Source organism: Pleurodeles waltl, chromosome 7 (assembly GCF_031143425.1).
Source record: "Pleurodeles waltl isolate 20211129_DDA chromosome 7, aPleWal1.hap1.20221129, whole genome shotgun sequence".
In the NCBI taxonomy this organism is placed as follows: Eukaryota; Metazoa; Chordata; class Amphibia; order Caudata; family Salamandridae; genus Pleurodeles; species Pleurodeles waltl.
In genome coordinates this window covers 397,997,861-398,022,644 of record NC_090446.1, presented here as the reverse complement: position 1 = coordinate 398,022,644, position 24,784 = coordinate 397,997,861, and the positions used below count along the sequence as shown (strand labels likewise).

The 24,784-nt window shown below is 46.9% G+C and overlaps 1 protein-coding gene across 6 annotated transcripts in view; it reads right to left on the bottom strand.

Moving 5' to 3' along the window:
* Positions 1 to 2,181: 2,181 nt before the first annotated feature.
* The window catches only part of RBM39 (RNA binding motif protein 39), a 561,368-nt gene continuing 538,765 nt past the window's right edge, over positions 2,182 to 24,784 (bottom strand). For all 6 annotated transcript variants that reach the window (XM_069243868.1, XM_069243870.1, XM_069243869.1 and 3 more), the window contains one exon: positions 2,182 to 3,533. In XM_069243868.1, coding sequence (XP_069099969.1) covers positions 3,433 to 3,533 — 101 coding nt within the window. In that variant the 3' untranslated portion in view covers positions 2,182 to 3,432. The remainder of the gene's footprint in view (positions 3,534 to 24,784) is intronic.

Genomic DNA, 24,784 nt, shown 5'->3' with positions numbered 1-24,784 from the left:
GCTGGACTTCTTCCACCAAATTGCAGGAACTTCATCTTCAGGAGGTTGGGAATTGCCACCTGGGCACCTCCAGGGTGCTGGTCTCTATCCACTTCCTCTGCAGGTCCTCCATGTCCCTATGTTCCACTGGCCATGACAGCAGCTGACAATCCGAGGAATACAGTCTTCAGTTCCCTTCTCCTATCTGCATCCAGGTCCGTGGTGTAGGTACTCCTGTCTTCTGGATATCCTGGGGTGGAGGCACACTCCATCCATTCTCTTGCCTGCTGTTTTCATTGGGGTTCACTGGGAAGAGTCCTGAATTCCACAAACTCCACTCTGTGTTAGCCTATGGGACAACTGGGTGAGCAAATGACTTGCCCTGGTTGCTGGGGTCACTTACGGTACTTACCTCTGGTGTTCCTAACTGCCCCCAGCCCCTACCTAACCACCACACTTACCCTGGCTGGAGCCACTCTTTCACATTCCACCTTTTTAGTATATGGTTTGGCCCAACCTTAGGGCCTTGTATATTTCTATGCTATTTCTGATGGTTATTTTGTGTGTATATTGTAAGTAATCTGTAATGGGATTTTGACAACGGTTTTGCCTTAGACAGCTCACTGTCCAGTTATGTTTCACCATGCCTGGCCTGTTAAGAGTATTTCCCTGCTGATGTGTCAGAACTGAAGAGGGAGTTGTAGGTTCTGATATTGCCTGTGAGGATGTTTTTTCCTTTCTCTCTCTCTCTCCGAGAAGTGCCTTTTGAAGACTCATGGGGAGACTGACTTTTCTGCGCTCCTCTGGAAACCCTTGGTGTGACCTCTCTCTGATCTCTCCTGTTGGGCAAAGGAATCCTCACGGTCATACTCATCAGAACTGATTTAAGTTTGTGTAGCCAACATAATAGTCACATCTTTCTACACGAGAGAATTTTAGAGGAAAATGTCACTTATTTTGTAGTCCTTTACCTTGTGGGCAGGATGAAGATAGTAGATACACTGATATCTTCAGGGTGTAATATATCCTTTTTTCTGCTGCTCTGACACATTAGTGCCAGGGCCAAAGAAATGAAATGGGAAATATAATCTTAGATGATTCAAAAAGAAGTAATAGCTGAAGAAACGGAGCAGCGCTCAGGGAGACTCCTGTCACACAACGTGAAGTAGAAAATATGAGTGACTCAGCCTCTCTTGGGAGTGTTCCACAGAGTGCCATCGCCTGACAGATAGTTCAAGTTTGGTCCTTTTTAAATAAAGCCATAGATATGCTATTAAAGTGATTGTTCATTGCCATTATAGCTATGATAATATATACTGCTTCATTATTGTACCGTGGGACTCCCACTTCGACAACGGGCAATGATTCAAGCATGTGTATCTATGAAAGATCCAATACTGGAGACAAAACAAGTCTACTAAATCACACATTTCCGACCCCAACCGCAAAATGGGGGAATAATGCACAGCAAAATAATCTGGAAGAGATTTCACCCCACAAAACAGAGATTTTTACACTTTCCCCAACCTATAACTGGATAGCAGAACACGGCACACCATGTCTACAATAGGTTTCCTCTGCAAAAATCCTAAAAATGCTTTTAATGCCAAATTGTCTGAAGTGAACACCTTCTGTTTTAAAACAAGCTTCTTTGAGTACCTTCCTAGTAGCACAGAGGAAAGCTAATGGGCATTAGGCTAGACGAGGCTCTGGTGAAGAAATTCTGTCCAAGATGGACAGGGTTTGATAAGGTGAGTTCCTTAGGTTCACCCCTATGCCTTTTATTACCACGAGAGTAATAACATTTGAGCTTTTTATGTCGATGCTTGCTCCAATAAGGGAATTTTGAACTATGGATAAGTGATAATGACATATTTGAACTGAGTGCCTTCTAGTGAGATGACCTCAAGTGTTGCCTTGTTCCTCTACAGCTTTAGGAGGATGCACCATGCATTTAAACCAAATACAGATGCCTAATGCTTAGAGTAGCAGAATGGAGGGCAGACGTAGAAGAAAGAAAATGTAGAAAGAAAAGATGGAGCTGCAGATGATGCACTGCATGAAGAAAACAAAATAAAGTCATTGGTGACATTATAGGGCAGTTTCACAGCTTCCAGTTAGTGTTTAGTAGACCTGCTAATTATGTTGCACTTGACACCAGTAAAGCAGAATTGCTAGAACAAAATGCAGATCCAGCCAGAGTACTGAAACTTCATATATTTAAAAAAGTTTTGATAATCTCATGGGTTAACATTGCGTTCATTTAGTTAAAAGATATAACTTAAAAAGCACATACTTTTTCTCAGTTGAAAAAGTGTTGCTAAGACGAACAAATACAAGGATATATTCAAAAGTTAACAAATTCAATGAATATTCCTAAGACGGAGAGCTTGTTATACAGGTTCTCTCTTTCCTGTGTGCGGCAGGGTTTTGATTCAATGGCTAACCAACAATTAGCTCTCAATTTACTGTTTCAGCACTACTTCAAGAGACCATGGAAAGTTTTAATTGATAGGAAAACGCTTAAGAGTTTTATTTCAGTGTGGCTCTTACAAAGATAGATAGCAATACGAAAGTCATTTGATAGAAATAGCAAGCTGTCTCAAACACACTCAATTAACCAAAAAAATAGATTTTGGAGCTCACAGAGCTTAAGATCAAATGTTAAATGTAACCAGACAAAATTTCTACTGCACTTCCTACTTGTATGCTTTTCATATTGAACGTTTTTCAGACTTGCATGCAACTGGCTTTTCTGTTTTCAGGAAATGCAGTTTGAATTTTATTTGGTATGTTAAAGACACAAAAACACTATTTACAAAAGAAACTTCCACAGATATTTAACTTGAAAAAAGTACCATCAAGAAATAAAAACTTTGAAATCTACCATTCATCCTCAGTTCAGCATATAGATAGGTAATATGAGCAACTAATGAAAGTTTATTTTGAAGATGGGCGCTACTTAGATCGTTTTATCTATTGCACATTAGGATAAAATATTGTGCAAAGTTCCAACAGCATCTCCCACTAATGCCTTCTAGTAGCCCATTTATAATTCAACATTTTCAAACATTTATGGTGTCTTTAGATGAAGCAAGCACACTTAATGAAATATAACTTCCTGATGCCCATAACAACTGGTTAATGTCTAAAATTGCAACGTTTCCTTCAATGACCTTTAAAGGATATTTCACCCCCTACCCCCCCGCAATAATTTCGGCCTCTACTGATCATCTTTATCAATGTACATTAATTGTAAGGCAGAGTATGAACTATGTTTTATAGAACTGGAATACAACATTGGAAGAATGAAAATAATGCATTCTTTTTTATTATATATTTTAACAGGAAGGGTACACAAAATGACACACATTCTTTCGTAACTTTGCCTAAATAAAAGAATTAAATTTCCTTCCAAAAAATATGTACAAAAAATGGCAGAATTCTGGACATTTATCGCCGGACTGGAACAAGAAGCTGGGTTGAGGTCATGGAATCTGGAAAAAGGCTGTGATATGCAGGAAGAGGAACGTAGGCTGCTGTGATCATTTTACCTGTAAAAAAAAAAAAAAAAACGTTTTTTAAACAAGGGGTTAAAAAGTTTTAAAAGGCCAGACATTTGTGGCAAACGAGCTACTGTTTCTACCCTGCAACTTTTTCTCTCGGGGTCCTGGAGGTCTGTGGTTGCTTAGCAGTAATTTTCATGGGTACTCTTAACCACCGATATCTCTGACCCACAATATTATGTACTTCAATTGAAAAGCCAAGTATCTCTCTTTAGGGACTCTACTTCCTTGACGGCGAGGTAGAGTAGTCCAAACTTTTTCCTGGAATTGGAGTGGGGACTTGGAAATTCAATTCAGGGAGAGGTAGTAAATTACTTGTAATATTATTGTCAACTCGTGCTTTTACTTTAAAAAAAAGTGTAATTGTTCAAACAATTAGCAAGCAAAACAAAAACTATGAATACTTCCTCTGCCAAGATATGATCTGAATGTCAGTTTGCCCAATTAGCACTAGATTACTGTTCACACTGGACCAATAGTGTAGGAAGTTGGCTCTGTATGTGCTATTTCAAAGTAAGGAATAGCATGCACAGAGTCCAAGGGTTCCCCTTAGAGGTAAGATAGTGGCAAAAAGAGATAATACTAATGCTCTATTTTGTGGTAGTGTGGTCGAGCAGTAGGCTTATCAAAGGAGTAGTGTTAAGCATTTGTTGTACATACACACAGGCAATAAATGAGGAACACACACTCAGAGACAAATCCAGGCCAATAGGTTTTGTTATAGAAAAATATATTTTCTTAGTTTATTTTAAGAACCACAGGTTCAAATTCTACATGTAATATCTCATTTGAAAGGTATTGCAGGTAAGTACTTTAGGAACTTTGAATAATCACAATAGCATATATACTTTTTACATAAAACACAATAAGCTGTTTTAAAAGTGGACACAGTGCAATTTTCACAGTTCCTGGGGGAGGTAAAGTATTGTTAGTTCTTGCAGGTAAGTAAACCACCTACGGGGTTAAGATTGGGGTCAAAGGTAGCCCACCGTTGGGGGTTCAGAGCAACCCCAAAGTCACCACACCAGCAGCTCAGGTGCAGAGTTCAAAGTGGTGCCCAAAACGCATAGGCTTCAATGGAGAGAAGGGGGTGCCCCGGTTCCAGTCTGCCAGCAGGTAAGTAACCGCGTCTTCGGAGGGCAGACCAGGGGGGTTTTGTAGGGCACCAGGGGGGGGGGGGGGGGGGGGGACACAAGTCCATGGGGGCGGCCGGGTGCAGTGTGCAAACAAGGGTCGGGTTCGCAATGTAAATCAATGGGAGACCAAGGGGTCTCTTCAGCGGTGCAGGCAGGCAAGGGGGGGGGGGCTCCTCGGGGTAGCCACCACCTAGGCAAGGGAGAGGGCCTCCTGGGGGTCACTCCTGCACTGAAGTTCTGATCCTTCAGGGGCTGGGGGCTGCGGTTGCAGGGTCTTTTCCAGCCGTCGGGATTTTAGAGTCAGGTATGTAATGTCCTTTCCTATTGTGCCTGTGGATTCTTTAGGGGGGGGTGGGGGTGGGGGCAGTGATTCTTTTGGATCCCTCAAGGAACCTTTTTATAACAGGTGCTGTGAAAAAACATTCACAAAGCTCCTCTGGAAGGCCACAATCGCTACCTTGAGGGAAAAGTAGTTGATTCTACTGTCCAGCAAGTGTGTAAGATAGGTTATTACTGTTACCTATCTATATTTTGTCTCCAAAGTATTCTCCTCTGTGCACCATAGGAAGTGTCTTTTCTTGCGGTTGGCTTTATAGCCTCTTAGTATTTCCATAGTCCTAGGTGGTAGGTTAAGGTGTCCGAATTCTACGCATTAGGGTGCCATTCTGTTAGATTGAGTGTTTGTTTTTCCTATCCCTATTGGTCCCTGTCCTCCAAACCAAGATGGAGGATTCTGCAAGGAGGGGGTCACTTCAGCTCTTGACACCTGAAGGGTGGTCCTGGCTGAGGTAGTGGTAATCCTCCTTGTTTTTCCTAATTACAACTCTGGGCTTTGTCCGGGGGCTGGGCAGCTCCACTAGCTGGAGTGCTCTAGGGCACTGTAACACAAAGCCTGAGCCTTTGAGGTTCGCCGCTAGGTGTTACAGTTCCTGCAGGGGGGAGGTGTGAAGCACCTCCACCCAGTGCAGGCTTTGTTTCTGGCCCCAGAAAGTACAAAGGCTCTCATCTAGTTCCTCCAGCTCCCTTCTACTGATTCCACTTTCTTGAGTAGGGGATTGCCTTTCACATTCCACTTTTTTTAGTATATGGTTTGGCCCTCCCCTAAGGCCCTAACTATTTCCCATTGCTTTCTATGCAACTTACTGATTGCTAATGTGTATATAATAGAGTTTCCTCACCTCCAGTTGGGGAAGTGCCTAATCATTATTCTAGTATTTGTGTCACAAAAATAAAGGTACTTTATTGTAGTAACACTGTGGTTCTTTCACGTGTGAGTGCGCTGTGTGACTATAGTGGTATTGCATAAGCTTTGCATGTCTCCTAGCTAAGTCTTGGCTGCACATCCACAGCAACCTCCAGAGAGACTTGGCTTCCTAGACACTGCCTACACTTCACTAATAAGGGATATGGTGTCCTGGTATAGGTGCCCACGGTAGGAAAATAGCCCTTGTTGCAGTTTAATCTCCACTTTTTGCCTGATACTGACTTCAATGAGTGTGTGCTGGGACCCTGCTAACCACGCCCCAGCACCAGTGTTCTTGCCCTAAAAATTTACCATTGTTCACACAACTGGCATACCTCTGGCACACAGCTAAGTACCTTGTAAATGGCACACATGGTACCAAGGGACCTGTGGCCAGCGAAGGTCCCCAAGGGCTGCAGTATTTATTATGCCATCCTAGGGGACCCCTCACCAAGCACATGCACACTGCAGCTTGTGTGTGTTGGTGGGGAGAAAACAAGTCGACATGGCACCCCTCTCAGGGTTCCATGCCCACAAACCACTGCCTGTGGCATAGGAAAGTCACCCCTCTAGCAGGCCCTACAGCCCTAAGGCACAGTGCACTATACCACAGGTGAGGGCATAGCTGCATGACCACTATGCCCCTACAGTGTGGCCATACAGAGTATATGGGCTGGTAGTTTGTAATTACAAACTCCACAGTTCCATAATGGCTACACTGAAAACTGGGAAGTTTGGTATCAAACTTCTCAGAATAATAAACCCACACTGATGCCAGTGTTGGATTTATTAAAAAATGCACATAGAGGGAATCTTAGAGATACCCCCTGTATTTTACCCAATTGTTCAGTGCAGGACTGACTGGTCTGTTCCAGCCTTCTGCTGAGAGACGAGTTTCTGACCTCATGTGGTGAGGGCCTTTGTGCTCTGAGGACAGAAACAAAAGCCTGCTCTGGGTGGAGGTGCTTCACACCTCCCCCCTGCAGGAACTGTAACACCTAGCAGTGAGCCTCAAAGGCTCAGGCTTCGTGTTGCAATGCCCCAGGGAACTCCAGCTAGTGGAGATGCCCACCCCCTGGACACAGCCCCCACTTTTGGCACCAAGTCCAGGAGAGATAATGAGAAAAACAAGGAGGAGTCACTGGCCATTCAGGACAGCCCCTAAGGTGTCCTGAGCTGAGGTGACTGACTTTTAGAAATCCTCCATCTTGCAGATGGAGGATTCCCCCAATAGGATTAGGGATGTGCCCCCCTCCCCTCAGGGAGGAGGCACAAAGAGGGTGTAGCCACCCTCATGGCTAGTAGCCATTGGCTGCTAACCCCCCAAACCTAAACACACCCCTAAATTCAGTATTTAGGGGCTCCCCAGAACCTAGGAAACTAGATTCCTGCAACCTAAGAAGAAGGACTGCTAAGCTGAAAAACCCTGCAGAGAAGACGGAGACACCAACTGCTTTGGCCCCAGCTCTACCGGCCTGTCTCCCTCCTAGAGACACTGCTCCAGCGACGCTTTCCCCAGGGACCAGCGACCTCTGAAGCCTCGGAGGACTGCCCTGCATCTAGAAGGACCAAGAACTCCCGAGGACAGCGGCTCTGTTCACCAAAGAATGCAACTTTGCAACAAAGAAGCAACTTTGAAACAACTTGCGTTTCCCGCCGGAAGCGTGAGACTTGACACACTGCACCCGACGCCCCCGGCTCGACTTGTGGAGAACAACTACTTCAGGGAGGACTCCCCGGCGACTACGAGACCGTGAGTAGCCAGAGTTGACCCCCCCACTGCGACGACTGAATACCGAGGCTCCCCCTGACCGTCTGCTTCAAAGACCAGACGCCTGGTAAAGAGACTGCACCCGCAGCCCCCAGGACCTGAAGGATCCGACCTCCAGTGCAGGAGCGACCCCCAGGTGGCCCTCTCCCTTGCCCAGGTGGTGGCTACCTCGAGGAGCCCCCCCTTTCCTGCATCGCTGAAGAGACCCCTTGGTCTCCCATTGCTTTCTATTGAAAACCAGACGCTTGTTTGCACACTGCAACCGGCCGCCCCGTGCCGCTGAGGGTGTACTTTCTGTGCTGACTTGTGTCCCCCCCGGTGCCCTACAAAACCCCCTGGTCTGCCCTCCGAAGACGCAGGTACTTACCTGCTGGCAGACTGGAACCGGGGCACCCCCTTCTCCATTGAAGCCTATGCGTTTTGGGCACCACTTTGACCTCTGCACCTGACCGGCCCTGAGCTGCTCTGAACCCCCAACGGTGGGCTACCTTGGACCCAAACTTGAACCCCGTAGGTGGTTTACTTACCTGCAAAACTAACAAAAACGTACCTCCCCCAGGAACTGTTGAAAATTGCACTGTCTAGTTTTAAAATAGCTATGTCATTTATGTGAAAACTGTATATGCTCTTTTGCTAATTCAAAGTTCCTAAAGTACCTACCTGCAATACCTTTTCATTTGAAGTATTGTTTGTAAATCTTGAACCTGTGGTTCTTAAAATAAACTAAGAAAAGATATTTTTCTATACAAAAACCTATTGGCCTGGAATTGTCTCTGAGTGTGTGTTCCTCATTTATTGCCTGTGTGTACAACAAATGCTTAACACTACTCCTTTGATAAGCCTACTGCTCGACCACACTACCACAAAATAGAGCATTAGAATTATCTCTTTTTGCCACTATCTTACCTCTAAGGGGAACCCTTGGACTCTGTGCATACTATTCCTTACTTTGAAATAGTGCACACAGAGCCAACTTCCTACATGAGTGATTTAACTACATACTGGCTTCTCAGATCCTAGGCATGTTTAGTATCAAAAATGTTGGAATCATGCATCTACACAGATTCCAGTGTTAGTTGCAAGACCCCATGTACTCCAGGGGTTCCTTAGTGGATTCCCCCAGTTCTGCCTGTGTAGCCATACAGGGTCTAGCTGCCAGCCCACCCTGCTGCTGACCCCAGACAGTTCTGCCCTCCTGCTTGCGAGCCAGGCTCAGGCCTGAGGAGCAGAACAAAGGATTTCCTGCAAGAGGGAGCTGTGACCACATCCACCCTGTGTATTAGGTGTCTAAAGGCTGGGGAGGGGTGGCCTCTGAGCACCACCAGACTGCTTTGAAGGACTTATTTGGTGCCCTCATTGCATAACTCGGTTTGCACCAGTTCAGGAACCCCAGATTCCTGCAATGCGCAAAACCACACAAAGGACAGGGAAGTGACCGTCCAGCATCTCCCCTAGGGAGGTGCACAGAGCTTTGCCAGGTGGCCACTTGGTTCTGCCATATTGGAAACAAGATGTGCAGAGGCCCCTGGGAGCATCCGACTTGCTAGGCCAGGTAGGTAACGCCCCTGAACCCCCAAAGATCGGTGCCTCACTTCAGAGAATGATCCCCCCCCCCCCCCAACCCCCTTTTAGGATTATTTATGGGCTCCCTCACGCGTGGGTCCTCAGATCAGTCAAAGAAGCCTCTCCAAGGAACTCTCTGCAAGACATCTGCTCCTGGACTCTGGAACCACTGTTGGTCCGCTTCAGAACCGAACAAGTCTGCTTCTGGTGGGACGGGCCACATTGCTACATTGTTTCTCCGGATCTTTCTAGAAATCCGCAACATCCAAGGCTGTGCATCCTCCAGGGTCATAAAGTCTCTGCACCAGGAAGCACGAAGGAATCTCCCTTGGAGTGAAGGAGTCACTCCCCTGTAACTGCAAGCACCTCAAGACCGCTTCAACTGGCTGGTGGGGTCTGCTGTCCCACGGACATCCAACAACACTGCAACACAGGTGGAGTCTGGCCTTCTCTAGGTCCTACTTGTCTTCTATCCAATTTGGGAGACTGTGGGTCCTTGCTTCTGCCACTGGACTAGCACACCTGTGCACCATGGCTGTTGTACATGCCAAGGCTTGTTGACTCTTCCTCCTTGAGAGCTTCAGGCACTGTGAAGCCCTGGCCTCCAGCACTCTACAATCCTAAGATCAGCCCCTATACTGCAGCTACTGCGACTTCTGTTTTGTTGTGCTGGTAAAGCCCCCTTTTGACTCCCTGTGTGTCGCCTTGTGGGGGCTCCATGGACTTCTGCTGGCATTCCTGTGCGCTTAGGGCCAGCTCTGACTCCCCCTGCTGGGTAGATTCTCCCGGACCTTGCTAGTCCAATAAACTTTGCAAACTCCTTTTCTGCTCCTATTTGCATTTGTCAGTGCTTGTTGGTGACCTGGCTGGTCACGGACCCTACTGCAATCTGGCAAACGACAAGGGACAGCTCGTAGGTGACTCCTGCGATCTTCATCAGCTCCTGGACCCCGCAGCTGGACTTAGTCCACCGTCTTGCAGAAACTTCATCTTCAGAAGGGTGGGCATTGCCACCTACACCACGTGGGCACCGCCTTGGGTGCTGGATTTCGTCCCCTCCCTTTGCAGGTCCTCCAAGTCCAAAATCCGTCCTTGGGTTCCACCATCCTGGTCCAGTTTGTGATAGTAGCTGGACAATCTGAGGCATTGACAGTCTTCGGAGAGAATCCTTTCTCCCCTCTTCATCCGGGTCACTGGTGTAGGTACTCCTGTCTTGTGGGCATCCTGGGGTAGGAGCACTCTCCATCTAACCTTTTCCCTGATGGTTTCCTCGGGGTCTGCTGGGAAGGGTCCTGAAATCCACAAACACCAACCACTACCCCCTTTGTTCGTCTATAGGACAACTGAGTGGGTAATGGACTTACTCCTGGTTGCTAGGGTCACCTGCTGTACTTGCCTTTGGTGTTCTTAACAGCCTCCAGCCCCTAGCTAACCACCACACTTACCTTAGCCGGAGCCCACCTCACATTCAATTTTTTTTAGTATATGGTTTGGCCCTCCCCTAGGGTCCTGTATATTTCTGAGCTACTTTTACCGGTTTTTCCATGTGTATGTTCCATGTATTATCTCCAAAGGGAGATACACAAATGTCAGTTTGGTAGTAGTGCTGTAATAAAGTATCCTATATTGTTGCAACACTGGTGTGGTTTTCTTGTGAGTTACTGTGTGACTACTGTGGTTTTGAGAGTGCTTTACATTCCTCCCGGATAAGCTTTAGCTGCCCGCCTCAGCTACCCCTAGAGAGCTTCTCCTATCTAGATACCTATTTACTATCACTAAGGGTTGCCTAGACTAAGTATAGGGTGCCACACCAAAGGTGTACACCATCAACTGAGCCAGCCTCCCACAAAGCCTCTGTAGAAACTCCTGGAGTAATTAGTTTGAGGGTGTGTGGGATAGGATGCAGATGTTTGTTGAGTTGGATTTGAAGGAGCCTCTAAAACCGGGGCAACGAAGAGTGCTTCTATGTGGGGGACTGAAGGGCACCCATAGCTTTTTTGAGCTTCTCAAAGGTAGTGTAAACTTGAGGACCAAAAAGATGCTCCTTGTCAAAGGGCATATTGAGGACCACTTGCTGAACTTTGAGCACAAAGTCCAAGGGTTCCCCTTAGAAGTTGATAGAGCATTAGTATTATCTAATTTTGCCACTATTTTGTGGTAGTGTGGTCGAGCAGTAGGCTTTACAGAGGGTAGTGTTAAGCATTTATTGTAAACACACAGGATATAAATGAGGAACACACACTCAAAGACTTAACTCCAGGCCAATGGTTTTTGTATACAAAAATATATTTTCTTAATTTATTTTAGAACCACAAGATTCAAGATTTGAGGTAAGTACATAAATTGCAAGGTACTTCACACTGTAGGGAACTTTGAATTAAAGCAGTAGTACACACAGTATAGGTTAAAATGGCAATAAGCTATTTTAAAAGTGGACATTGCAAAAATCAACAGTTCCTGGGGAAATAAGTTTGGTTAGGTTTCTCAGGTAAGTAAAGCACTTACACAGTCAGTCTCATGGGCATAGGCAACCCCAAAGGCACCACACCAGCAACAAAGGGCCGGTCAGGTACAGAGGTCAAAGGAGGGCCCAAAACACACAAGCTCCTATGGAAAACAGGGGTGCTCCGGTTCCGGTCTGCTGGCAGGTAAGTACCTGCATCCTCGGGGAGCAGACCAGACAGGGAGGGGAGGGGGGGTGTTTGTAGAGCATTGAGGTGGGACAAAACAGGCACCCAAAACACAACCTCAGCGGCAAAGGAGCAGCCTGGTGCAGTGTGCTAAGCAGGCATTGGGTTTGCTATAGAAAGCAATGGAGGGACCCGGGGGGTCACTTAGGTGATGCAGGCAGGGCACGGGGGCTTCTCGGGCCAGCCACCGACTGGGCTATGAAGAGGGCCACCTGCTGGTCATTCCTGCACTGGAGGTTGGTTCCTCGGTCCTGGGGGCTGTGGGAGCAGTGCTTGGTCCATGTGTCGGGTTCCTTGTTACCAGGCAGTTGCTGTCAGGGGGAGCCTCTGGATCCTCTATGCAGGCGTCGCTGTGGGGGTGCATGGGGGTGTCGACTCAGGTTCCTCAAGTCGTTGCAGTCGCCTGGGAGTCCTCTGGAGCTCAAGTCGGGGGCGTCCGGTGCAGAGTGAGAAGTCTCACACTTCCGACAGGAAGGGAGAGTTCTTTCAAAGTTGTTTCAAAGTTGCAAAAATGTTGCAGTTGGTGAGCAGTGCCTTTCTTTGTCCTTCGGGTTCAGGGCAGTCCTCAGAGGTCGCTGGTACCTGTCAGATGCCTCGCTGTGCAGGTGATTTGAGTCTGGAGACAGGCCGGTAGGGCTGGGGCCAAGTTAGTTATCTCCGTCGTCTCTGCAGGGCTTTCAGGTCAGCAGTCCTTTGTGTAGGTTGCAGGAATCCGATTTCCTGGGTTCAGGGTCGCCTATAAATACTAAATTTAGGGGTGTGTTTAGGTCTGGGGGACAGTAGCCAATGGCTACTGTCCTGGAGGGTGGCTACACCCTCTTTGAGCCTCCTCCCTGAGGGGATGGGGGGGGTCACATCCCTAATCCTATTGGGGGAATCCTCCAATCTCAAGATGGAGGATTTCCAAAGGCAGGGGTCACCTCAGCTCAGGACACCTTAGGGGCTGTCCTGACTGGTGGGTGGCTCCTTGTTTTTCTCATTATCTTCTCCTGCCTTGCTGCCAAAAGTGGGGGCTGAGGCCGGAGGGGCGGGCATCTCCACTAGCTGGGATGCCCTGGGGTGCTGTAACAAAAGGCATGAGCCTTTGAGGCTTACCATCAGGTGTTACAGTTCCTGCAGGGGGAGGTGAGCAGCACCTCCACCCAGTACAGGCTTTGTTCCAGGCCACAGTGACAAAGGCCCTCTCCCCATGTGGCCAGAAACTCATCTGGTTGTTGTAGGCTGGCAGAAACTGGTCAGCCTTGCAATAGGAGTCGGACTGTTATTCAGGGGGCATCTTTAAGATGCCCTCTGGGTACATTTTACAATAAATCCCAAACTGGCATCAGTGGCATTTATTGTGCGGAGAAGTTTGATACCAAATCTTCCAGATTTCAGTGTAGCCATTATGGAACACACTCCCATACCATATATTCTTTATGGCTACCCTGCACTTACAATGTCTAAGGTTTTGTAGAGACACTGTAGGGGTATAGTACTCATGCAAATATGCCCTCACCTGTGGTTTAGTGCACCCTGCCTTAGGGCTGTAAGGCCTGCTAGAGGGGTGACTTACCTATGCCACGGGCAGTGTGAGGTTGGCATGGCACTCTGAGGGGAGTGCCATGTCGACTTAGTCTTTTTCTCCCCACCAGCGCACACAAGCTGTAAGGCAGTGTGTCTGTGCTGAGTGAGGGGTCCCTAGGGTGGCATAAGACATGATGCAGCCCTTAGAGACCTTCCCTGGCATCAGGGCCCTTGGTACCAGGGGTACCAGTTACAAAGGACTTATCTGAGTGCCCGGGTTGTGCCAGTTGTGGGGACAAAGGTATAGTTTAGGGAAGAACACTGGTGCTGGGGCCTGGTTAGCAGGGTCCCAGCACACTTTCCTCAGGAGAAGAGTCCCCAGTAGCCTGGTTGTTGGCACGTTTTTGTGCTGTGGTAAACACAAATGAGTCAGGAGACCCCATATGGAAAATGTCACTTACCCAGTGTACATCTGTTCGTGGCATTAGTCGCTGCAGATTCACATGCTGTGCACATCCCGCCATCTGGTGTTGGGCTCGGAGTGTTACAAGTTGTTTTTCTTCGAAGAAGTCTTTTCGAGTCACGAGACCGAGGGACTCCTCCCACTTCGGCTCAATTGCGCATGTGTATCTGCAGCTACACATGCCATCGAACATATATATATATATAGGATCAGAAGGAGTGGATTTATACTTTATCAACTCCAGGAGTGATAAATCTAGGAGACTGACTCATTAAATATTTTGTCAGTGTGATAAAGCATACCAGGGAGCACTGGTAGAAACTTTAAAGCCTTATGTGTGGAAGCAAGGGTATCAAAAAAGTCTTGTTGGATAGGGTCTCTATACAGCTATTAAACGCAGCTGCTTATGCCACTACTTGCTGGTATTAAGTGGTATCCTCTGATGGGGAGGGGGTGCAGAGTAGAGCTGTAGATCATTAGAGGTGTTACCATCTGGATCATAAGTATCCCAGGGGTCTGGGTCATGGGGTGGCCCACCTACACCCTCTCCAGGTGATATAGGGGAGCCCTGAGAAGTATAATCGCCTGAAATAGGAGAGGCGGGAGTGAGGAGAGGCAGGTGGAGAAAGTGGATGAAGAGGTGGTGAAGGCCTTCGTGGTGTACTATGGGCCTTGGTCATCTTTTGAGGTGGAGGAGTTTCCACAGGTACAGGTGGAAATGCAATGATATGCCCTGTACCTTCCTGGATTTGGAGTCGCTGCTGACTTGTGTCCATAGTCTCCAATATGGGATTCACCAGAGAAGGAGTAGTAGAAGACTGGCTTGAGTCATTCTGTTCTGATGATTTCAGTACCAAAAGATTTTGGTTGGTCCAACTTGCTCGGCACAAAAGGCTAAAGTTGTCCGGCACAGAACCGAAGCTCTAATCGAGACGCAGAAAATCTCTCGGTCCATTGTGAAGGAGGACAAAGATGGTTTAGTCTTGGCAATTGTTTCCAGCCCAAGCCAGAAGGTGGGGCAGTCAAAATATCCTTCAGATTCTGACCATGGCCTGCTGGCAGTAGCAGACCGGCAGCTTCAAGCAGGGGCCTTTTAAAGGTCTTGGGTGGACAGAGGGGGCCACTTTACTCATGGGTTGAGCCGAGGTAATCTCATGGCTCTCTATGTTCGATTGAACGTCCAAGTTGGAGGAGTCCTGGATGGAAAGAGCCTCTTCCTCCTGCTGGAGCTCCTCCTGTGTATGTTCCTCCCCAATGACATCCAGAGTGTGGCCTGGAGTCCTGTGCACCATTTTTAATCGACATGGCCTTCGGTCTTCGATCAGAATGATTCACATGCGTCACAGGTAGCCTCCTGATGATCGGGAGAGAAGCAGAAATTACACACCAGATGTTGGTCTCTGTGTGGAAATTTTGTGTGGCACTTACAGGAGAAACGGAATGGTTCCATCAGGTCATCATGTCAGTCTGACGTGTGGAAGATAGGCCTGAGTTGGGCATAGATGCCCTGAAGGGTGCGTGGTCGGTGCCCGGACCGATGACTCAAAACGAACCCGAGGGCAGAAGAAACACGATGGGAAAACAATACCGTCAAAAGAGAGTAAGATAGAAAGATTTCAAACTAGAGTGAGTGAAAGACATCTAAACCAGACGGCAGAATGAAAATAATCTAACAAAGGAGCTGATGCCCATGCGAACTATCACGAGAGGAGTCACTCGATCCCGTGACTCAAAACACTTTCTAAGAAAAACTTGCAGCAGTCCGTACCAAACACTAGATGGCAGGAGTATGCAGAGCATGTGTATCTTCAAGCACACATGCCATCAAACAGTAACATCCAGCATGTCAAACATCACATTCCAATTTTCGGCTACCAGCAAAACCTGAACTAGGGATAGAACTTACTTTTTTCCTTTTTGAGGAACCAGTTGAACAACTTAAGTCTAAGACTGGACAAAAACTGCCACTTTTTCGGGGATCAAGTAGTAATTAGAGTACCATCCTTGAGCCACATTTTGAATTCGAATTGTCTAATTTTGCCACTATCTTACCTCTAAGGGGAACCCTTAGTCTGTGCACACTATCTCTCACTTTGACATAGTATATACAGAGCCAGCTTCCTACACACACCCTCTAATCTCTATGAAAGAAGTTCATCTGTTGCTGTTGAGCAGAATATTGCCGATGCCCTCACAGGAGAAGCCTCTACTAAACCTCAAAAATTTGTAGCGCAGAGTCAGCTACTTCTACAATCAGAGTCATTTAAGTGGTGGCTTTGCAGTCTTTGAATCTTTTAAATAATGAGTATGTCTTCGCCCCAAAGAGACAAAATTCATCAAAGGCAAGTCCAGCTGTGTTGTCTGGATGTTCCGGGAAATGCCTGAATTTCAAACCAGGAGTGTCTTCGTTATAAGACTGAAGTCCCCATAACCATAGTACCACAGTCTGCAGTGCCAAGGCTGGATTGTATGACCAGCTTTGCAGCAGCCTGACATTTATGAGCTCTTTGAAGTGGCCCTGAAGGTCGTTTGACATGTTAGGGATGACAACTTGAGCTGAGTGCAATAAGTCATGAACAAATCTTCCCATAAGGCACGTGGCATTTATTGATTTGAGAACCATACTTTTGTCAAGAAAAACTTTTTGCATATTTTTCTTTTTCTCCCAGTTAGACAGTGTGGATGGAAATGATTCAGGAGTTAATTTTGAAAAAAAAGAAGCTTGTACTACCATGCTTTCTGGGAATGGATGGGTTACAAGAAGTCGAGGTTCCCTAGGGTAGGTATTAACGAGGTACTTACATGGATACAGCTGCACGTGTTGTCTGCTTCTCCCAAATAGCCAAGAAAGGATCAGTCAGGACGTCATTAAAAGGAAGAACTGGCTTTGCAGATTAAGAGGCAGAATGAAGCACTTCTGTGAGGATGCTAGATTTGACATCCAGTCAAGCATGTCTACCTCCTTTTTCACTGCATACATTCATGTCACCTCAGGTGGAGGAAAACCCACTGGGGAGACAAGTTTTCACTCCAGCGAAGTGCTGAGGCCACTTGCATCCTTTAAACTTTCAAAGTTGATGCTCATCAATATGTGTTTAGTGACTTTTAAAGTAGGTAAATCTTCTTGGGCATCTTCATCTCCCAAGAAGGAATGGTTTCTTACCTGTAACTCCAGTTCTCTCGTAGGGGTATTTCCATGATAGTCATAAGCATTGAATAGTTCCGCGCGCCTGCGGGGACCCCGGAGCACTGATGTGAAGTATATTCTTAAGTGCAAACACCAGCCGTTTAAAGAAAAGGTCTGTCAAAAAACACTTAAGAATAACATTGTGCAGCCTATGTGAACAGCTACACAGGCCAAATTGTTGAAAAGAAAATCAATAGTAGTGTAAATTAATGTTCAAACACCTATTTATTCTAGAAATGTAATAACAAATACATTCTCATACTTTATTTACACCTCTGATGAGAATAAAACAATGCAGGGCAGTGTAGCCCATAGGCTGCCATTATACAGAATGTAAATAGAGCTGTGCCTTTAAGAAAAGTAAAGTCTTCCTGTTTCCCATCATGCACAGCAAAAGGCAGTTGCCTCAGTTCTTTTTTGGAGGCTATTACCTGACATGAAGAAAAAACAAAACATTTGTTGGAGTACCCACCTCCATAATATTCATGTTCTATGTCAACTCCACCGGGGAGGAGGGAGGGTTGCTTATGACTATCATGGAAATACCCCTACGAGAGAACTGGAGTTACAGGTAAGAAACCATTCCTTCTCTCGTAGGGGATTTCCATGTATAGTCATAAGCATTGAATAGAGTAGCAAGCCCATCCCCATAGCCGCGGTGGAGTCGATATAAGAATACTGATAAAAACATGAATCATGCAAACAAATTCTTGAGCAAAGCCTGTCCAACCTGAGCATCTGCCCTAGCGTCTGTATCAAGGCAGTAATGCTTAGTAAAGGTATGGACCGACCTCCAAGTGGCAGCCTTGCATATTTCTGCCAAAGGGACATTTCTCATCAAGGCTACAGTAGCTGCTTTCCCTCTGGTCGAGTGGGCTTTTGGTCTACCACCAAGGGATTTGTTTGCTAACTGATAACATAACATTATACATGAAACAATCCACCTGGATAAAGATTGTTTAGATGTGCCCAAACCTGTTCTGATTGGGCCATAGTTAATAAAAAGCTGTTGTGATTTTCGTAAGCTTTTTGTCCTGTCCAAGTAAAATTTCAATACTCTCTTTACATCCAGAGAGTGCAGAGTTCTCTCAGCAGGAGTAGCTGGATTCTGAAAGAAAGTCGGTAATGAAATTGTTTGGTTCACATGGAAGTCGGAGACTACCTTAGGTAGAAATTTTGGATGAGTTCTCATTACCACTTTTGCAGAATGAAAAACCGTGTAGGGTTCCTGAGCGCAAAGGGCCTGGATTTCGCTGACCCTACGCGCTGAAGTGATTGCCACCAGAAAAGCAGCTTTCCATGTGAGATGCTGCAGCGATGCCTTGTGTATCGGCTCGAATGGCGGCAGCATCAGACGTGATAAGACAACGTTCAGTTCCCATGGAGGAGAAGGCTTTCTAATGGGAGGAAAAACCTTTTTTAAACCTTCTAGGAAATCCTTAATAATCGGAATCCGAAAAAAGGAAGTTTGTGAAGGACTCTTTCTGTATGCTGTTATCGCCGCCAAGTGAACTTTTATTGACGACAGTTGTAAGCCCGATTTTGCCAAACTTAACAAGTATGGTAAGATAGATTGTTCTCCACAAGAAACCGGGTCAATGTTGTTGTGTAAACACCAAATGCAGAATCTCTTCCACTTGCTTGCATAGGCTGATCGTGTGGAAGGGCGTTTTGCTTCCCTCAGAATTTCCATACAGTCCTGAGGTAAGTTCAAATGTCCATATTGCACTAGCTCAGGAGCCATGCTGCCAAACTCAACGATGAGGGGTTGGGATGAGATATCTGCCCTCTGAACTTCGTGAGAAGGTCCGGGCGATATGGTAGCCTGATGTGTGGTTTGAGTGACCGGTGAAGAAGGTCTGGGAACCACCACTGGCGTGGCCACTCCGGAGCAATTAGGATCATTTTGGTCTGAGCATTGGACAGCTTCTGGAGAACTGCCGGAATCAGGGGAAGCGGTGGAAAGGCGTAAAGAAATGCCCCTGACCAGCTTATCCATAGGGCATTCCCCAGTGTCCCTGGATGGTAATATCTGGAGGCGAAGTTTTGGCATTTTTTGTTTTCTGGGGTTGCGAATAGGTCTGTAGAAGGGGTACCCCAGAGTGCGAAAATGGAATGAACGACGTTGTCGTGTAGTACCCATTCGTGGTTCTCGCTTATTACCCGACTGAGGGCATCCGCTTGAACATTCTGGATGCCGGGCAGGTGAGTTGCCACTAGCGACAGGTTCCTGGCTAGAAGCCAATGCCAGATTGTCTGGGCCTCTCTGGATAAAATTCTGGACCTGGTGCCTCCTTGTTTGTTCACGTAGTACATAGTGGCCACGTTGTCTGTCTGAAGAAGGAGAGTTTCCGTTCTCAGAGAGGGAAGGAAGGCTTTGAGCGCAAGGTGGACTGCGCGAAGTTCCAGCAGGTTGATGTGATAGAGACTCTCTTTCTGTGACCACTCGCCTTGGACTCGAAGATGTTCCATGTGCGCCCCCCATCCGAGCAGTGACGCATCTGTTACGATGGTTTGAGATGGAGGTCGTTGTTGGAACGGAATCCCCACCAAGAGATTGCTGGGCAAACACCACCACTTGAGGGATTGTAGGGTGTGAGGAGACAGCAGGACTTTGTTCTCCCAATCGTCCCTCAGTTGACACCACTGATCCTCTAGATTTTCCTGCAATGGTCTCATATGGAGACGAGCATTGGGAACCAGATGGATACAAGACGCCATCGAGCCCAGTAGAGAAGCTATTATTCTTGCAGTGGCTTGAGGTCTTTCCTGCAGTTGTTTGCACTTTTGGAGAATCGATAACCGTCGTTCCTCCGAAGGAAACACCTTTCCTAGCTTGGTATCTACAATGGCCCCTAAGTAATGCAACCTCTGAACAGGTGTTGCTGTTGATTTCAGAAGATTGACTTGAAGACCAAGTTTTTGTAGCAGTTGTAGAGTCCATTCGAAATGCTGCTGTGCCTCGAGATAGCTGGAGGCCTTTATGAGCCAATCGTCTAGATAGGGATAGACGAATATTCGCTGTTTCCTCAAGTGGGCGGCTACTACCGCCATGCATTTGGAAAAAGTCCTTGGCGCTGATTTTAGGCCGAACGGTAGAACTGCAAATTGGTAATGGCGTTTTCCGACAGTGAACCTTAGGAATTTTCGATGTTTCTTGGCTACTGGGATATGGAAGTAAGCGTCGCAAAGATCTATCGCACATAGCCAGTCGCCCTGACGTAAATGTGGGTAAATTTGGTGTAAGGCTAACATCCTGAATTTTTCTTTGCAAATCCATTTGTTTGCTGTCCTCAGATCTAAGATGGGACGAAACTCTTGTTTGTCTTTTTTCTGTACAAGGAAATATCTCGAATAAATCCCCTTCCCATGTTGGCTGATGGGAACGGGTTCTATGGCTCTTTTTTGCAATAGGATATTGACCTCTAACTGCAGAGCTTCGAGATGGTGGTTGGCTGTTTTGGGTGGAACAGATGGTGGAGAACTGGTGAATCTGAGAGCGTAACCATGTCTCACAATATTCAATACCCAGGCGTCTGTTGTGATGCGTAGCCACTCGTCTAGATGATTTGAGATACTTCCCCCTACCGGAGTGGGTAACGGAGGAGGGGGGAAGCAAAGATTCAGGGCCTAGACGTGGGAGTTTGTCGAGGTGTCTGGGTCTGAGGTGTTGAACGACCCCTTGTCAACTTTCTGGAGAAGCCCCTCTGATGCTGCTGCTGCTGCTGCTGCTGAGGGCGTGAAGACGACCAATGTGGAGCCTGATACCTGTGGGTGAACAGTCTTCTTTGATATGGGCGGAATCCCTTTCGCTGTTCTTTAGGTCGCTCTATGCCTACCGCTTTTAAGGTATCCAGCTCCGACTTCATTCTGGCCATCTCATCATCGGCATGAGAGCCGAATAAAGTGGAGCCTGAGAAAGGCAGGTTCTGTATCCTCTGCTGTGCTTCGGGTTTAAGCGATGTAAGCCGCAGCCATGCATGTCTCCTGAGCGCTATACCATGAGCATAGTTATGTGCGGATAGAGTTGAAGCATCTGCCGCAGCACTTATGATCTGGTTAGAAACCATTGCTCCCTCGCTCACGACCTCTAGGAAATCTTCCCTTTTGTCCCTAGGGAGATGCTCTGAGAACTGTAGTATAGAGTCCCAGAGGGATCGATCATATCTCCCTAATAAAGCAGTGGCACTGGCTGCTTTCATGGTGATAGATGCCGTCGAGCATACTTTTCTTCCTGCAGCATCGATCTTTCTGCTTTCTTTGTCTGGGGGAGCAGAGGAAGACGGTGACGTCGAATGCGATTTCTTCGCTGCCACTATAACTACCGAGTCTGGTACTGGGTCCGACCTCAAGAATAGAGGATCTTGCTCTGGTGGACGGTACTTTTTAATGAGTCTGGAAGGAGCAGACTTTGTTGTAGCCGGCGTGAGAAAAATGTCCATTGCCGGTTCAATAAGACCCGGAACCAGTGGAAGTAAAGGTCGTGAAGATGTCCTTTGATGCAAGGTCTCAAAGATTACTGATGTCGATTGGGCTGGAGCTGCTAGCGGGATATTCAGCTTGGCTGCCCCTCTCACTAAGACCTCCTGAAATGTGTTGACATCATCTATGGGAGACACTCTTGGGGATGGTGAGTCTGATAAGGTTGGAGAGTAGTCTCGTGTGGACGATGAAGAATGTCCATGATGTGATTGACGACGGTGCCTTGAGGTAGATGTACGTCTCGAGGAATAACCAGAACGCCCTGCAGATCGCGTTGGAGTCCTCGGAACAGGTTCTGGAGGAGGCGCCGGAAGAGGAGCCGTAGGTGTTACCGGCGTCTGTGGTAAAGGCGACTGCCTTTGTGAGAGCTGTGGTGATGCTGGAAGTAGGATAAGCGAGGCCGAGGATTCTGAGGTTGTATAAACCCTTCTAGGCCTCTTAGATGGTCTTCTCGACGTCGAAGCACTCCTCGACGTCGAACTGCGGTGACGCCGAGTGCCTCTAGACGTCGACTCGTCTCGCCGCTGAGAACCTCTCGACGACGAACCTCGACGTCGGTGCAGTGACGGTGAACGCCTCCGACGGCGAACACTGTCTCTCGACGGCGATCTCCCTCGCCGTGTCGACGGCGAGCCCGACTCGGATCTCCTTGGCGTGGACTGTGTTCGCCGTGTCGACGGCGACCCAGATCCTCTCGACGTCGGGTGTCTTCGCCGCCTCGACGGCGAAATAGCTGTCGACGGCGAACGATGTCGTTTTCTCGCCGGCGAAGCACTCCTCGACGGCGAACATGTTGGCGCCGTTCCCTGCTTCGACGTCGACGCTCTCGACGTCGTCGGAGATCTATGTCGTTTTTCAGCAGGTCTGGAAGGAGTCATGGAGGAAACAGGTTGAGCCCTGGTAGAAGTCTGACCTTCTCCTCGCTCTGTAGTGGAATGGCCACTTTTTCTCCTGTCCTCTTTCGCCTGGAGTCGGATCTTCTCTCTGTCACGAAGGGTTCTTCTAGAGAAGGTTTTACAGATGTCACACGACTCCGGTTTGTGGCTGGATGGAAGACAAATTATACAGACCCTATGTGAATCTGTTTTAGCCTTCTTTCTTCCACAAGAAGGACATTTATCAAAAAGTGAAGGCATTTCTAACTAGAAAAACCTCAAAATTCTGTCAGAATTTAACAGAAATCAGTAGAAAATGATCACTCAAAGGTAAAAACGTCGAGTGAAAATGAAATTCAGAAGATATTTCAATGAATTTCTGTCACAAAAGCTTTTGTGAGGTAGAGCTCAATGCTTCAGGGTCCTGTCAGCAGGAGCCGGAAAAAAGAACTGAGGCAACTGCCTTTTGCTGTGCATGATGGGAAACAGGAAGACTTTACTTTTCTTAAAGGCACAGCTCTATTTACATTCTGTATAATGGCAGCCTATGGGCTACACTGCCCTGCATTGTTTTATTCTCATCAGAGGTGTAAATAAAGTATGAGAATGTATTTGTTATTACATTTCTAGAATAAATAGGTGTTTGAACATTAATTTACACTACTATTGATTTTCTTTTCAACAATTTGGCCTGTGTAGCTGTTCACATAGGCTGCACAATGTTATTCTTAAGTGTTTTTTGACAGACCTTTTCTTTAAACGGCTGGTGTTTGCACTTAAGAATATACTTCACATCAGTGCTCCGGGGTCCCCGCAGGCGCGCGGAACTATTCAATGCTTATGACTATACATGGAAATCCCCTACGAGAGAAACATCTCTCTTCTAAAAGCCTCCGGGTTTCCTACTAAAATGATGGTGTAAAATGCTAGTGTTTTTGACGTGGTACGATTGATAACGGCTAGGCACTACCATTTGTGGTGTCGGAGATCTGTTGTGTTATGCCGCCTTCAGGCGTGTAGGTGTCCAAGGTAAGGTGCCACAGAACCTTTCAGTGAGAATGCCATCTGTCCCAGGGGCCAGATGGCACATCAGAGGGGATCAACACCTCGTTCAAGATGCTGAACATGGAGTTCAGGAATAGCAATGAATATGTCCCACATGTTAGAAATTCTTTATATGATTGTTCGGACTAGTGCCTTGGAATCAGCACCATAGACAAAGCTAGCTGGAACCAGGGCGGGTCAGATGGAGCTACCTGCACAGACTACTGGAATTACCAGTTGATGGAGAGCAGGATCATCTTCAATAAGCTGTTCTTGGTCCGACACCAGAAGGGGAGGAGTTGGATCTTTGGTACCTTGCTTCTTGAAGAACATCCGGATTTGTGTCTTCTCTTCGATGTCTTTGAAGATTGAGGTAATGGAGATTTTGATCTGGGACGAGATTGTTGACGTCTGACGCCCATCCCACACGTTGCCCATGAACATCTAGGCTTTTTCTTTAACTGCCTTGGTATGCATTTTTTTTGTTTTTAAATCTTATTAAACAATTGCTCAATGCACCATACATGACGCTGGTAAATCCAACAGCACTTGTTTATAAGTCACTGCCCATAAAGTAGAGGTGATCACACTGTACATATCAACAGTGTCATACTTGTGTTAAAATCCCAATCCTAATCCTAATCCTAATAGAGATATCCATCAACCCTTCGGCTTCAGTCTCTGTAGGCTAGCATATTGCCCCATACTGGTTTCTACTGTTTAGGGCATCCTTTGCTTTAATATACCACATGCTCCACCCACTGGAACAAATCTAAATCAGATTCCCAATCCTCAACCCTATGCAGTCTTCCTGCACTTCAGGTCTACGTTATTATGTTTAGCTACCCCTGCTGCCAAATTCAGCCAGATCTTCTGGTATCTGGGCCACACTTCTTCGTCCATTATTTGTAGTAGAAGCCAACGGTCTTAACAGGACCGTGAGGCAAGTCACCTGGGCCATTATTTGTGTTTTGCCTCTTCAATATTGTTGGATAGACTGGCAGTCCCACAGCATCTGGTGGCATGTTACCACTTAGCAACACCCTCTAGTGGAGAGATTCGACTCACTCCTCAGTTTATACAGAGGAGGTCTGAAGTAGTACGATCTATGCAGTCTTCTCAAATGGACAAGATGAAATCAGGACTGGGGGGCCACTTCCTGTGGCTCTGCACCGCCACCACCAAATCAATGCCCTCCATGAACCCAAGGTCTCTTTCTCAAGCTTCTTGCAGCGCACCTAGGGGATCCAGGGACTTGTTCATAAATTGTTTTACATGT